The sequence below is a fragment of the Lathyrus oleraceus genome, chromosome 5, assembly GCF_024323335.1.
Source record: "Lathyrus oleraceus cultivar Zhongwan6 chromosome 5, CAAS_Psat_ZW6_1.0, whole genome shotgun sequence".
NCBI classification, from domain to species: domain Eukaryota; kingdom Viridiplantae; phylum Streptophyta; class Magnoliopsida; order Fabales; family Fabaceae; genus Lathyrus; species Lathyrus oleraceus.
Window position 1 is genome coordinate 571,031,026 of NC_066583.1, and position 15,151 is coordinate 571,046,176.

General features: G+C 37.9%; 1 protein-coding gene and 1 long non-coding RNA gene across 2 annotated transcripts; both read left to right on the forward strand.

Moving 5' to 3' along the window:
• The first annotated feature begins 9,737 nt into the window (after window positions 1-9,737).
• On the forward strand, window positions 9,738-10,646 carry LOC127082134 (protein LEAD-SENSITIVE 1-like). Its single transcript, XM_051022357.1, has 3 exons — window positions 9,738-9,773; window positions 9,842-9,890; window positions 10,031-10,646. The coding sequence occupies exons 1-3, from the start codon at window positions 9,738-9,740 to the stop codon at window positions 10,579-10,581; spliced, it is 636 nt and encodes a 211-aa protein (XP_050878314.1). The 3' UTR covers window positions 10,582-10,646.
• A 922-nt stretch (window positions 10,647-11,568) lies between these two features.
• LOC127086550 (uncharacterized) lies at window positions 11,569-12,126 on the forward strand. The gene is made up of 3 exons (XR_007789506.1): window positions 11,569-11,620; window positions 11,768-11,821; window positions 12,010-12,126. It is a non-coding gene; the product is annotated as an uncharacterized LOC127086550 (long non-coding RNA).
• The last annotated feature ends 3,025 nt before the right edge of the window (window positions 12,127-15,151 follow it).

Consider the following 15,151-nt stretch of genomic DNA (forward strand, 5'->3'; position numbering starts at 1 on the left):
AATTCAAATCTTTAAATGTCAATTAAAAATGTAAAGTATTAATTAATACTTTGAAGTGTTAATAAAGACTCTTGAATATTAATTATGTTACTTACATTATCGAAAACTCTATAATTTTAATCCCTTAGATCTTAAATAAAGACTCTTACATCCAATAATTCAAAATCAATAATATAAATAACGCGCGTACTTGAATAAAGATATTTTTGTCAAAGTATAAAAATCTTAATTTAAAATTATATATATAAAAAAAAACACTGCCATATAAGCAACTTTATAAATAAAAATTCCTCACATGTGATGCGGATTAACCGGAGAACAAAACGACAAATATGTCGTCGTTTAACCGACTTATAGAGATATTGTATTTGGATTTTTCACACATACATATATTACATTTACATGCCTTTAATGATGTCTTTTCCCAGTAACAGAAATCACCTCGAGTTTTCTATCAATCATGTTAAATTAAATAAAACTTAAATATACCTATTAAATGTCATTTTTTTCATATCTTTTCTCACAAAAATAATGTCATTTAAACCATTAAAATGGTTTCAGTAGTCAAAATTTACAGTGAAGACTCGTTTTAATTTTTAAGAAAAACCATGAGATTCAATTCAAAATATTTATATTAGTCCTTCAACTTAGGTTTTATTACCCAAATAACCTATTCTTTTAAAAAAAATCCTAAAATATCCCTGATTTTAATTTTTTTTCCAAAATACCCCACTTTTACGAGGAGTCTCCAATTGAATTGGCGACTCCTCTTAAAACTTGAATGGAGGCGCCAATTGGATTGACTAGGGCACCTGCCCTATCCAATCCAATTGACGTCTATGTGTAGGTTTTAAGAGGAGTCTCCAATTCAATTGGCGACTCCTTCATCAAAGCCTTAAATGATAAAACCTTCAACATAAAAGTTGTAGATATTTTCAAGACAATGAATTTGGACTTAAATTTTGCATCATTTGAATTTTTTATGAGAAAGTTATGGGCACTTGAAGTTGGACTTTTTCACATTTCAATTGTTATGTGACCTATAATGTTTTGTATTATCACATGTGTTTCTTTTAGAATTATGAAATTTTGTCCAACATAACAATTGAAGTAAACATCTCAAACTTTCCAATGCACTTGGTCCCACCTTAAAATAATGAAAAATGAAGGAGTTAGGTCCTTGGGAAGTTGACCCAAAATTAGGGTTTTAGTCAAAACATGTGTATGTGAATTTTGCCAAAATTGACCAACTTCAAGCTCTTCTGTTTGAATGATAAAAGCCTCAAATGACAAAACCTTCAACATAAACGTTGTAGATCTTTTCAAGACAATGAATTCGGACTTAAATTTTCCATCATTTTGATTTTTTATGAGAAAGTTATGGGCACTTGAAGTTGGACTTTTTCACATTTCAACTGTTATGTGACCTATAATGTTTTGTATTATCACATGTGTTTCTTTAAGAATCATGAAATTTTGTCCAACATAACAATTAAAGTAGATATCTTAAAATTTCTAATGCACTTGGTCCCACCTCAAAATAATAAAAAATGAGTGAGTTAGGTCCTTGGGAAGTTGACCCAAAATTAGGGTTTTAGTCAAAACATGTGTATGTGAATTTTGCCAAAATGGACCAACTTCAAGCCCTTCTGTTTGAATGATAAAAGTTTCAAATGAAAAAAACTTCAACATAAAAGTTATATATCTTTTCAAGACAATGAATTTGGACTTAAATTTTCCATCATTTGGATTTTTTATGAGAAAGTTATGGGCACTTGAAGTTGGACTTTTTCACATTTCAATGGCTTTGGTCCAAAATGACCTATAATGTTTTAGTATTATCACATGTGACCTATTATTCAATTGGAGACTCCTCCTAAAATGCATTTTTTTGTGTTTTATGGTATAAGTAAAAGATAAATTTGATATAATACGACTTGATATTAATAAAGTTTGGAGTTTACACAAAGAAACCTAATGGTGATGACCGGGATCACCTAACCGACCTCCGGTCCCACATCCCCTAGCTACCCTAACCCTTGACCCTAACCCATGTTGACGATTCTGCATCAGTGTTTGTTCATCTGAGGGGCCAGGAGCGTCACTACCAACTATAGAAGAAGGTCCGTTGAGGTATTCAGACAACTCAACATAGTCTTTAGTATGCAATGATGGTGTACCGCCGTAGCTGAGCTCATGACCCATGCCAGAGAAGTTGGGATGTGGTTGACTCATGGATGGGCGACCAGGATGGTTGAAGGGAGACATGGGTGTGAATGATGCGTCTAGGAAAGGTTGGAAAGGTTGTTGGGGTGTTTGGTAGAGATAGGGTTGTGGAATGTTTTGGTTTTGTGATGTTTGGGCTTCTTGGCTACGGTAGGAGGAGGGGCGGTTGGTGTTTTGGCTAAGGCGACTTTGGTAGGGTGATGGTGTGGGTGCAAAGCGATGTTGGGTCTCAGGTTGATGGTCAATTTGTTGGTGGTGGTATGGGGTATGTTCTTGGTATTGGGGTTGGGTGAATGACATGTTTTGGTTGTATGTTTGTGTGTTTGTGGAACAGAAAGTTTGACGGATAGGGGATTGTGGTAACCGGGCTGAGAATGTTGTTGGGGGTTAGATGTTGATCCTTCTTGTGTGTAACTTGCCTGACGTGGGTCGTAGAGGTACATATCTTCGGCGATGAATTGAAAACCAACCGATCTGTACCAAGCCATATAAGTACGACTTGGTTTTACCTCATTTGGCATGACTGCGTCAGTTAAGACATGGTCATGGCGGTGTTTCCACTTGTGATACTCCGATCTTGCGAAGTTTTGCCAAGGGTTGAAGTTCCATTGGTCGTTCACTTTACGCATATGCCATTCTCCTAGGCTAGCTGGGGGATCTGGGATATTCTGGACCATACCGAACTGCAGCTTCACACAATCAGTGTTGTGCATCTCCACAGTTGTGAACCGTATTATCGGTGTGCTTGCTGTCCATACGGCTGCTTCTTCAGCGTTGACCTCATGGTCATGATCCAGATTAAGGTATGGATGCCAAATGAACTGAAATGTTAAAGAAGATAGGATTATAATGAATGTAGAAAAAGTTAACATAATATAACGAAATAATTAAATTATTTTGCTTACGTCTGTCGGTCGAAGGTGATCCAATAGGTTGCGATACTGAGTAATACAGTGTCTCGGACATCTGTTGTAACTCATACCACGTGCCGACCATCTACACCAAAAAGTTAAAAAAATAGTTTGAGGTAATAAACTTTAAGGAAGTAAGTAAAGATATAGCAATTTAAACAACTTACTTTTGTGCATATGGAAAAGTGAAAGGGTTGTTATTGACCGGTGCTAGAGACGGTAGTCTTGACCAACCCCATGCTTGTAGCAAAACAGCACATCCAGAAAATGTAGATGTGTCTTTGTGGGAGTTTTTGCACAACGAGCTATAGAGATAGGCTAGACAAGCAGATCCCCAACTGTAACTTCCTATTTCATCTACATGTCTAAGTAGAGGTAAGTACATAATATGCATGCTAGAACCACTACCTTCGGAAAATAAAAAGGATCCTATTAACAACATAATGTAACACATAGTTTTTATTATTCGAGCATCTTCGGTAGAATGCTCATCTAAGTATAAACTATTATAATATGACTTTAGGCGTGAGAGTAGTATACCTTGACCTCTAGCATTATCATCTAACAAATCAGTGTCTAAAAGCTCCATGCAAATTGAATTTGCATAGTTGGTCTTACCATTAACAGCCTTGCCTTCAATTGGTAGTCCTAAAAGCATGTAGACGTCTTCTAACGTCACGGTACACTCACCGGTTGGGAAGCAAAATGTGTGTGTCTCTGGCCTCCATCTTTCGCATAAGGCTAGAATGAACTTGTTATCTATAGACCAAGACATAATCTTGCTAATATGACCAAAACCGGCGAGTTCAACATAAGGTTGAATCATCGGGTCCATATGGACATATTCGTGGACCCGAGTTCGAAACCTTGATACATCCTATAATAGAAAGAATAAAACACTTGACTAAGTTGGTATGTCAAAATAAAATGGGGTTGGTGAAGATGAAAGATAAAAAGTTAACAAAAGAAAAAACTTACATATGTTGCGATGTTTGCAACCGTTCCTCTATGTGCTTCGCCCATTGTGAGTAAAGACATATTGTTGGGGAGTTGGTGTAGATGAAACTAGAAGATGTTGTTGAAGATGAAATTGTAAAAGAAGTATTGTAGAGGAAGTAGTGAGAGTGATGGTGTGGAAGAAGTGTTGAAGGAGTGGATGTATTTATAGGCAAATGGATGGGAGCATGAAAATTTGTGTTTGCATGGTGTCTCCACATGAATTGGCGACCATGTACAATCCTTAAGAAGGGTCGCCATTCAAATTGGTGCCTCCATAGGAACATGCATGCAAGGCTAGGTCTGAATGCTTGGTTTCGAGGTCTGAATGCATGGTGTCTCCACTTGAATTGGCGACCATGTACAAGGATTAAGTGGAGGCGCCAATCCATTTGGAGACACCATCTGCATGTCTGACACGTGGCTGTCTTGTCTCCTGCATGCTGAACAAGTCACTTGTTGATGGCTTGCATGGTTTACACATCATCTCTGACTATCTTACATGTCTGACACATGGTTGTCTTGTCTCCTGCATGCTGAAGAGTCACTTCTTGATAGCTTGCATGGTTGATACATCATCTCAGACTATCTTGCATGACTGGCACATCATCTTAGACTATCTTACATGTCCGACACGTCATCACAGACTAGCTTGCATGTCCGACACATCATCTCAGAACTAGCTAGCATGTGAGACACTGATACCATCTATTTAAGTGTCTTACTATCAACATCCAAGACACTTCACTCACATTCATCTGCAGTAAGAAAATAGTTTTCATCTGCACAATGTCATCTTCATTATTATACAGTGTCAACGTTCACTGCAACGGTGAAACATTCGAGTATGAGCTACATGGTTTTTGTTTTCGAAACACTGATACCATTAGAATCACGATCAAGAGAAATGCAACCTTTTTGCATTTGAAAAAAAGAATACAATCCTTTATAGGATCGGGTATAGTGTCAAAGATCACATATCAAAATCCAATATTTTTTTAGAATGGTCAATGCAAGTATTTCCCCCTTAAGGTACGAGACGATGAAGATGTTGAATACATGTTTGTTAGTCATGAACATTCAGGCTGCAACTATATCGAGTTGTACATTACTCTACAACCATGTATACCATCTCAACAGTCTCAACTAACCGATCAGGATGAAGCTGATGAAGATGATGCACAATGGTCAGATGAACTCAACCCAGAAGCAGAAGCAGAAGTCGACGTTGCTGATGAAGAAGAAGAGGAGACCGAGATACAGGTTGATCACATGCTGAACAACGACGATGAAGATGATGATCAACCACCACCAATACCTCCTAGTCATGTCTACAATCCGCCTCAACATATGAAAAATATGGATCTTCACGACGATGAAACATCCAACAGTGTTTTCTATAATCCGTATTCGATATCAGAAGGCGAATTAAAGGTGGGAGTAATGTTTCGTACCAAAGAAGAATGTGTTCTGGCAATCAAAAAATTCCACATGACCAACTCTGCTGACTTTACAGTGAAACGCACTGATTCTAGAAGGTATGTTATCGAATGTCGTAACATGCTTTGTAAGTTTCGTTTGGCTGCGTCTTACAAGAAGAAAAACGACTCTTGGGAGATCGCTTCAATAGACCCACCGCACAGTTGCATTGCAACTAACGTTAAACAAGATCACCGTAAACTAAGCGCAACTTTGATATGTCAAGACATTCTGCCATTGGTAAATAAAGACCCATCAGTGAAGGTGAGTATAATTATATCCCATATCAGAACAACATATAATTATACTCCATCTTATAAGAAAGCCTGGATTGCGAGGACAAAGGCTGTTGAACAGGTTTTCGGCAACTAGGAGGATTCATTCAAGGAATTGCCACGATTTTTATGGGCACTAAAAACATATGTCCCAGGAACTGTGGCAATTATGGAGACAGTGCCAACAATGATGCCAGACGGAACCTGTGCTACAGGTAATAGAATATTTCACCGTCTCTTTTGGGCATTTGACCCATGCATCAAAGGTTTCGCATTCTACAAACCTAGTATTCAAATTGATGGCACTTGGTTATACGGAAAATACAAGGGTACTTTTCTCATGGCGGTTGCACAAGACGGTAACAACAATGTCTTTCCCATTGCCTTTGCTCTTGTTGAAGGTGAAACGCCTGGTGGATGGGGTTTCTTTCTTCAACATCTCATAACGCATATGGCTCCACAAGCCAATCTCTGTTTGATTTCTGATAGACATGCTGCCATTGAGAGTGCCTACAACAAACATGACAATGGATGGCATGATCCTCCTTCTACACATGTCTACTGTATCAGACACATTGCACAAAACTTCATGCGTGCTATAAAAGATAAGAATCTTCGCAAGAAGGTGGTGAATGCTGGGTATGCTTTAACTCAACCTCCATTTCAATATTATCATGATGAAATTAGACTGTCTAATGAAGATGCATGGATATGGATAAATAACATACCAGTAGAGCAGTGGACAAGGGCATTTGACGGTGGTAATCGATGGGGCCACATGACAACAAACATTGTGGAATGCATGAACGGGGTTTTCAAAGGAATTCGAAATCTGCGGATAACCGCCTTGATAAGATCAACCTATTATAGGTTGGCTTCTATGTTCGCAACCAGAGGTGAAAGATGGAGTGCAGTGTTAATATCCGGGCAAGTATTCAGTGAGTGTTGCATGAAGGTCATGAAAGAGGAGAGCATCAAAGCTACCACACACGCTGTAACAGTCTTTGACCGTCATAGACAAAATTTCAGCGTCCAGGAAACAATGGGCAACAACGAGGGGAGATCAAATTTAGCGTACGCTGTTAGACTAAATAGAAGTTGGTGCGATTGTGGAAAATTCCAGGCGTTATGCATACCTTGCTCCCATGTCATTGCAGCATGCGCTTATACTCGTCAAGACGCTTACAACCATTTATCTGATGTGTACAAGGCCAACACCATCATGAATGTATATACTCAAAGCTTCTCAGTACTGCCAATCACTACGCCAAAAATGACTTTTAACAGCGCATCTTAGACAGCGCTTTTAAAAGAAAGCGCTGTCTAAGGTTAAAATTAAAATAAAACACGGAAAATGTTCCAAAAAAATAATGAAAGCGCTGTCTAAGGGGGGGTCTTAGACAGCGCTTTCTAAAAGCGCTGTCTAAGACCCCCCTTAGACAGCGCTTTTAGAAAGCGCTTTTAAATATAGACCTTAGTCAGCGCTTTTGATAAAGCGCTGTCTAAAGTCTTTAAATTAAAAAAAAAATTAAAACCAAAAGCGCTGTCTAAGGGGGGGTTTAGAAAGCGCTTTTGGAAAGCGCTGTCTAAGCGCTTTTAGAAAGCGCTTTTGGAAGTCTTCAATTCCACGAACACATAATCATAGAGCTTCTCGAAGACACCAATGGCGGTCTCCTCATTCTCTCTTCAGGTCTCTCTCTATCGAAACTCATTTCATCTCTTCTCCTTCTTCACTCCACTTCTCAGGGAACACTTCTCATTCTATCTCCTTCCTCCGCCACTCTCAAATCCAAAATCAATTTCCATCTCAAAACCCTAAACCCCCAATTCTACCAAGTCCCCGTCGAAATCACCGCCGACCTCCCCGTTAACCACCGCCACTCCCTCTACTCTTCCGGCTCCGTCTGTTTCATTACCCCTAGAATCCTCATCGTTGATCTTCTCACTAATAAACTACCTGCCTCAATTATCTCCGGACTCATCATCCTCAACGCTCATTCCGTTTCGGAGACTTCCACTGAAGCTTTTATTGTTAGGATTTTTCGTTCTCTCAATCGAAGTGCGTTTGTTCGTGTTTTCTCCGATAGGCCACAAGCGATGGTTTCGGGTTTTGCGAAGGCGGAGAGAACTATGAAGTGTTTGCATATTCGTAAGCTGCATCTTTGGCCGAGATTTCAGGTTTATGTTTCGCAGGAGCTTGAGCAGGACCCGCCGGATGTTGTCGATATTAGGGTTCCGATGAGTAAGTACATGATGGGGATTCAGAAGGCTATTGTTGAAGTTATGGGTGCGTGCTTGAAGGAGATGAGGAAGACGAATAAGGTTGATGTGGAGGATTTGACTGTGGAGAATGGGTTGTTCAAGTCGTTTGATGAGATTGTCAGGAGACAGTTGGATCCAATTTGGCATACTTTGGGGAAACAGACTAAGCAACTCGTCTCTGATCTCAAGACCTTGAGGAAATTGTTGGATTATCTAGTCAGGTTCTTTTGCTGTTTGTTCTTTCATTGCATTTGTATTCTATTTGATGTATCTTTAATGGTGCTTGCTGCTTATCAAGGTTTTAAACCACAGTCATTGTAATAGCTGCTTTGCAATTCTCCACAATGTGGAAATTTAGGGTCAAAAGCGGTTATAGGGACATTGAAAACGTCAATGTCATAGATTAGATTGCGGTTGCATGCCTTTTATTTAATTATTCATTTAGGCACTGATTGTTGTGTGCCATAACCGCTTTTGGATATGTTATGACTTTTGGATATGCCATTTATTCATTTATTCATTTCAGGTTTTGGATATGTTATGACTTTCATGTGCTGTGGAGCTTTTGGAGGTGTCCTGTTAATAGAGAAAAGGTTAGAGTGAAATTGCTAAGTTGTTGGTTAGACTCACTTGTTAGAATTTGAAAATAATTACAGTTTGGATGTGATTAAAGGAAAAAGTTAGAAATTATTTGCAAGCTTGGTCTGGACTTAGCAATTATTTGGAAGTTATGTGTTAGTTAACAGTTAGCAAATCAAGAGAAAGTTAGTGGAGAGTTTTAACAGTATTAAATCCTAAGTATTAATATAATACATATGTCTAATCAGGATGATGTTCCCCCACGATATGCTGATACTGGTGCTCGTCAATCAAGAGCTCGAATGGAATATGATTATGGGGGCAGTGCTTCACAGTATGGTGATGCTTATGGTGATAGGTTAGTTTAATCTAATATTACAGTTTTGCAATTCTCCACACTAACCATATTGTTTGTTGTCCTGTAATTCATTCTTACATTTTGATTCGTAGAGTTGGAAGATCAAATCTTGGATATGGCAGTGGCAGCCGAAGTTCTATTTCTGGTCAAGAATCACACGGGATGTATAGCAGTCGGCAGGGAACAGGTTATGGTGGAGGTGAATTTCGTTGCAAATAGTCTGGTCTCTTCTTTTCAACATTGAAGTTTTCTTTACTTACAATTCTATTATTTTTGTCTATCAGGATCTTATGGTGGCAGTGATGTTGGAGGCATGTACTCGTCAAGTTATGGTGGTGATTACGTTTCTCGTGGAAGTGATGTAATTTTCCCGTCCTTTCCCAATGTCAATAGGAATTAGTGTTCTGTGTATGTTTTGTTACATTCTTATGTATTGTCCATGCAATGTAGGTTGGCGGCAGCTCATATTCGTCAATGTATTCTGGCAGAGGTGCCGCCGGCGGTAGCAGTTACATGGGCAGCGGTGGATCTGGATCTTATTATTGAGGTAAGTAAGCCGATAACTCTTTGGCATTGAACTTTGTGTATTACATTAGAATGCATAGGGTATAGATATATTTTTCTAGAGATTTCGCTATACCTATACTCGAAATGGTATCTCTTATCTTTTCGCAAGGGCTGGCGAAGGTTGGACATTATGGTCACCAGTGAATTTGTCTATTAACAGATCTATTATAATAAAGTGGCTGCCATAGGATGTCACATTTTTATGTGAACTTATATACTCATCATATTCAACTATCTGTCATATTTTCATGTCTCATACTCATATTCTAAGATAACAGGAATATATGTTGGTGAGGGAACGGTAATCCACTTCACAGCTGTAAGAGGAACACAAACCGGAACACCAACTATTGTTGACAATCTTTTCGAAAGTTCAGCTCCTTCCTTTGACACCGACATTCCATGCCCAAGATGCAGTGACTGCAACCAAACAATGACGGATGGTGTCATCTCATCTTGCTTAGATTGTTTTCTTTCTGGAGGAGAACTACATCTCTTTGAGTATGGTGTATCTAAAATTCATTTTCTAGCACAAGCTAGAGGAGGTACCTGCACTCTTGCTTCTTCGGATCCAACTCAAGAAGTTGTTACTCGCGCCTTGTATCTTCTTGAAAATGGATTTGGTGACTACCATTTCTTCAAGAATAACTGTGAGGATTTTGCGGTTTATTGCAAAATAGAACTGGTTGTAAGGATAAACAACATTGTAGGTGGTGGCGGAAGTGGACAGGTTGCATCTTACTTGGCTCCTGTCAACTGCATAGCTTCTTTGCCGCTTGGATTTGTGAAGACGAGTTTTTACGGCAGGGTATTGGTTAATTGTGGAATGTACTGCATTAGAAGATTGGTTTCTGATATTGGATTTCGCAGTGGGGTAACTAAAGTTCCTGTTGAAAAAATACATGAGATGGCTAGGTGGGAAAACTAGTGTGGTTTCATCAAAACCACTCTTGTAAAAGGTCTTTGTTAAGTTTCATGTATGTTGTTCTTAACAAGCACATCATTGTTAGAATATTGTTTCTTTGTAGTTAGTTATATGTTTTTAATGTTATCTTTGTTCGATTATTGAATTTGAGTTTAGTTCCAGCTTGATGTGTGAAACCTAAAGATAAGTACTTTTTCTAGTTGATCCAACCCATTTCAACGATTTTTCAAGCTCATGGATTACATTTTTTATCTTCAATCAAGTATGATGGTCGAAATCGGATTTAGAAACCCGAATCCTCTTAACCCTTTCCGTATAGACACTTTAGTGATGTAAATAAAAAAACAAGAGAATTAATAAATATATTTTGCTTATTTTGCTGGTTGCGTATTTTGCTGGTTGTGTATAACCCTTTCTAGCATTGTTATGCTGGTTGCATATTTTGCTTACTTGATCTTTTAGTTATGGACGCATAGGCAATTATTTGAAGCGGAAGATGTATGTTTTCTTGATTGAGGTGTATATGAGAATGTTGAATTGTTAAAATTGTTGCGATTGTGATTTGTTATGCACTTTGTTGAACAGGAAGGGGAAGGGGAAGGGGAAGGTGAGAACAATGGAGCGGAAGAAGAGGCTGTGATTGGATTCTGGAGTGGATTTGCTTGGTTGGCTGGAATGACTGTGTTCATTGCTTTGTTGTCTGAATATGTGGTGGATACAATTGAGGTAATTCAACTAAATTGTTTAGATCTAATTTTGAAAGCTCAATTAAGCACTTGTTGAATAAGTGTTTATTATATAAGCAGTTATGTACTATGGATTTGTTTGAATTGATTATATCTACTGATATAAGTACTTGTAAGACAGTTTGATAGAGCTTATAGTAATGTTTCAACTTATTTTCATAAACTCTTCAGAATAGCTTATAATAACAGCTTATAGGTTATATGAAAATAGCTTATAAACGATTCTTAACAGGATGCATCAGATTCATGCGGCTGAACATGCAGGAGCAATCATTTTTGCTTTCAAGAACAAGCTGGTGAGAATTTACAGACTTATAATCAATTCTATGCTTAATCCTTTCATCTAAGATATGATTAAATTCATATTTTCCAAGCTATAAAGTTGTTGAATTGAAAGAAAAAAAAATTATTCTAGTGAAGCTAAACTGATTTCATGATTGCAGGACATTTCCTTAGGTGTTGCATTGGGCTCTTCCACTCAAATTGCCATGTTTGTGGTAAATAAACATACTCTCAACTTTTATATTTATAAAGATTGCGGTTGAAACAGCGTCGGTTATGCGGTGACCTTAACATCTTTTACACGGGAGTTATATTTATCGTTGTGGACCGCAATTTAAAATTATTTTTATATAATTTTCTATATTTGAATAATAATAAAAACTTGTGTAATATTAAAATTCAGGTTCCACTCTGTGTTACTGTTTCTTGGGGAATGGGTGTGAATATGGACCTAAACTTCAACCTCCTTGAGACAGGTTCTCTTGCTGTGGCAACTATAGTGACATCGTTCACTTTACAGGTATGTAAATTTCACATTTAATTTAATATATGGTCGGAACATGTTTGAAAGTGAAAGAAATCATCTTCTGTAAATCGATTTTATAAGATTCCCACCGATGTATGTATTTCTAACTTATGAGTTATTTTTATATTTACACATATCTCATATAATTAAATAGTTGGAATTAATTCAAAATATGTTATATTATTATGTAGTACTTTGATGAATTCAAGTGTGCATTTTATACAAAGGATCAAGTGGACGAAATCAAAGAGGAGTGGTGTCAATTCATGATAAAGCTGTGTAATTAATGTGTACATTTGTAGTATATGTTATGACTTGTAAATGTGTACATAAATTTGTATATATTTTGATACATTTAAGGCAAAATTGGTTTGAATTGGTATATATATATATTTGTTAGCCAAAAATTGGTAGAAAAAAGGCCAAAATGGCATATATAAAATGTGATAATTGTCTGTCAAAATCTGGTTGAAAACAGGTAGAAATTCTGGTTTATAAACCTGGAAAAAATGTGGTTTAAAACAAAAGCTTCAAAAATTTTCGTATACCTTAGACAACGCTTTTGTAAAAAGCGCTGTCTAAGGGGGGGATTAGAAAGCGCTTTAGGCAAAAGCGCTGTCTAAGGGGGGGCTTAGACAGCACTTTTTGAAAAGCGCTGTCTAAGGTATACCTAAAAAAATTAAAATAGGAGGGTCTTAGAAAGCGCTTTTGGCCAAAGCGCTGTCTAAGGGGGTGGGGCTTAGACAGCGCTTTTCAAAAGCGCTGTCTAAGGTATACCTAAAAAATTTAAAATAAGAGGGTCTTATAAAGCGCTTTTGGCCAAAGCGCTGTCTAAGGGGGGGGGGTGTAACACCCCGAATATTGTTAGATTAATTTAAATATTATTTTAATATGATTATTTGAAGGTAAAGTGAATTATTAAATAATATTGGGAATTATTATTATTATTAATATAGATGTTATTTATTTTAATAATAATTAAATAAATAAAATAAATGGAATATGAAGAGTGGAAGGGTAAAAGTGGAATTGGATATAAGAGGCCAAAGTGAGAACTCAGAGTTGTTTTTCACGTAATTTTGCCTCAGAGTCAGAGAAAGGGAGAAACGCTGAAGAGAAAGAGAAGGAAGAGGAAGAGGCCAAAGATTGCTCAGAGCTTCCTTCAATCCAAAGAGGTAAGGGGTCTGAACCTTATTAAACGATAATATGCGAGCGAATTCGTGATATATGTTGGATTGTTGATGGATTTTGGGGATTTTAGGGAGATTGGGAAAGTTGGGGTTTTGATGGAAATTCTCCGATCTGTGAGTTTTATTGAGTTATATGCATTGTAATCGAAGTATGTTGTGTATATATGACTGTTAAGTGTTAATATTGGGTTGTTAGCTGTGGGGTATGAGTTATGGCGAGTAGAGAAGCGAAGCTGCGCTGGTTCCGTAGCAGATGGCTTCTGTTTGCGCGCGATTCGCGGCGCGAAGCCCAGTTCGCGGCGCGAACTGGGCAGGATCAGAGGAGTTCTGTAACGCATCGTTCGCGGCGCGAACCCTGCTGCGCGGCGCGAACTGAAGCGAATTAAATTGTTCGCGACGCGATCCTTCGTTCGCGGCGCGTCCTGGAAGTAATGAAGGAGTTCGCGGCGCGTCCCTATGTTGGCGGCGCGAACTGTGCTGTGAAGCTAGTGTTGGTGAGTTTTTGAGTACGTTGAGTTGCGAGACTCTTAGTAAGTCGCTGTAATTGTATTATCAACAATTAACAGTGATTATATGATTGTGTATGAGGTGTTTATGATGATGAGATGTTGAATTTACGTGTTTAGTTATAAATGTGTTATGTAACAATGTGATATCATTGTAATGTTGTTGTTGTTTTGTGGAGTTGTATGTCATGCTATTAATGATGATGATAACATGACTATATGATGCTGTTGTTGATATGTTGATTATGATGCATGTTTGGTGTGCATGCATTAATGAAAGGCCGATGCCTAGTGATGAACGGACTGAGTTCCAATGATGTTGTTGACTCCGGGCTTGTTGAGAGGCTTGGTTCCTTGCGGGGAACTCGGATTCTATGGTGATGAATCTGGGAGTGGTGATCCTGTAGTTGGTCACAAAATGGGTATATCGAGTCGTGTTGAGTCATGCATGGGTGTGTGCATTGCATTTGATATGTTGTTTTGTTGATGTTCATGAGTATGTTGATTATGATGATTATGATGAGCTGTGTTGGCATGTGTGAAATACATTTATGTTTATATTTCTGTCGTTATATTATTATTTAATAATGTAATTCTCACCCCTTCTGCATGTGTTTATGTTCATCCATGATGAACAATGTGCAGATAAAGAGGAGTAGCTATTGTTGAGGTTTGAAGAATAAGTGTAGAGTTATTCTACAGAGTCGAGTCAAATGCTCTGGTCATGTGACACCGGGGTTATGGGATTCGATAGATAGTTGGTTATTATTTACGTTGTTTATGATGACTAAATGTTGAGATGTTTTGTTGAGATAATGTTGAAACATTATTATGAATTGTTATATGATGAATTATAATATTTGTGTTGTTGTCCGCTGCGAAGTTTTAAATATTAAATAATATATTTTATGTTGTAATGCAATAAGTGTTATGTTGTAAGGAATGTAAACTCTTCTACATGTTGTACTCTGATAATATATTTAAATATGTCGTTTGGGTAGAAGGGTGTTACATTAGTGGTATCAGAGCATAGTCAGTCCAGTCGAGTCATAATGTGATGTTTTCCCTGTTGGTCGATTAGTGTAAATGACACTGTCGATATTTAACGGTTGTAGTGGTGTTGTGCAGAGTATGGCTGGAGAAAAGGACCGTGCGATTGCTGAGGCTTTGGCTGCTATGGCGCAGGCTATGCAGGCGCAGCAGAATCCGCCGGTCGACGAGTTTAAGAATTTGGGAAGGTTTCTGAAGAATAACCCTCCTACATTCAAAGGGCGCTATGATCCAGATGGTGCTCAGATTTGGCTGAAGGAAATTGAGAAGATT

Bases quoted from the DNA above. Each gene is read 5' to 3' on its own strand.
- LOC127082134 (XM_051022357.1), top strand. From the start codon at position 9,738: ATGGTATCTCTTATCTTTTCGCAAGGGCTGGCGAAG. The intron at 9,774-9,841 runs GTTGGACATTAT...TGGCTGCCATAG, and splicing joins TTTCGCAAGGGCTGGCGAAG to GATGTCACATTTTTATGTGA. The intron at 9,891-10,030 runs GTCATATTTTCA...TCGAAAGTTCAG, and splicing joins CTCATCATATTCAACTATCT to CTCCTTCCTTTGACACCGAC.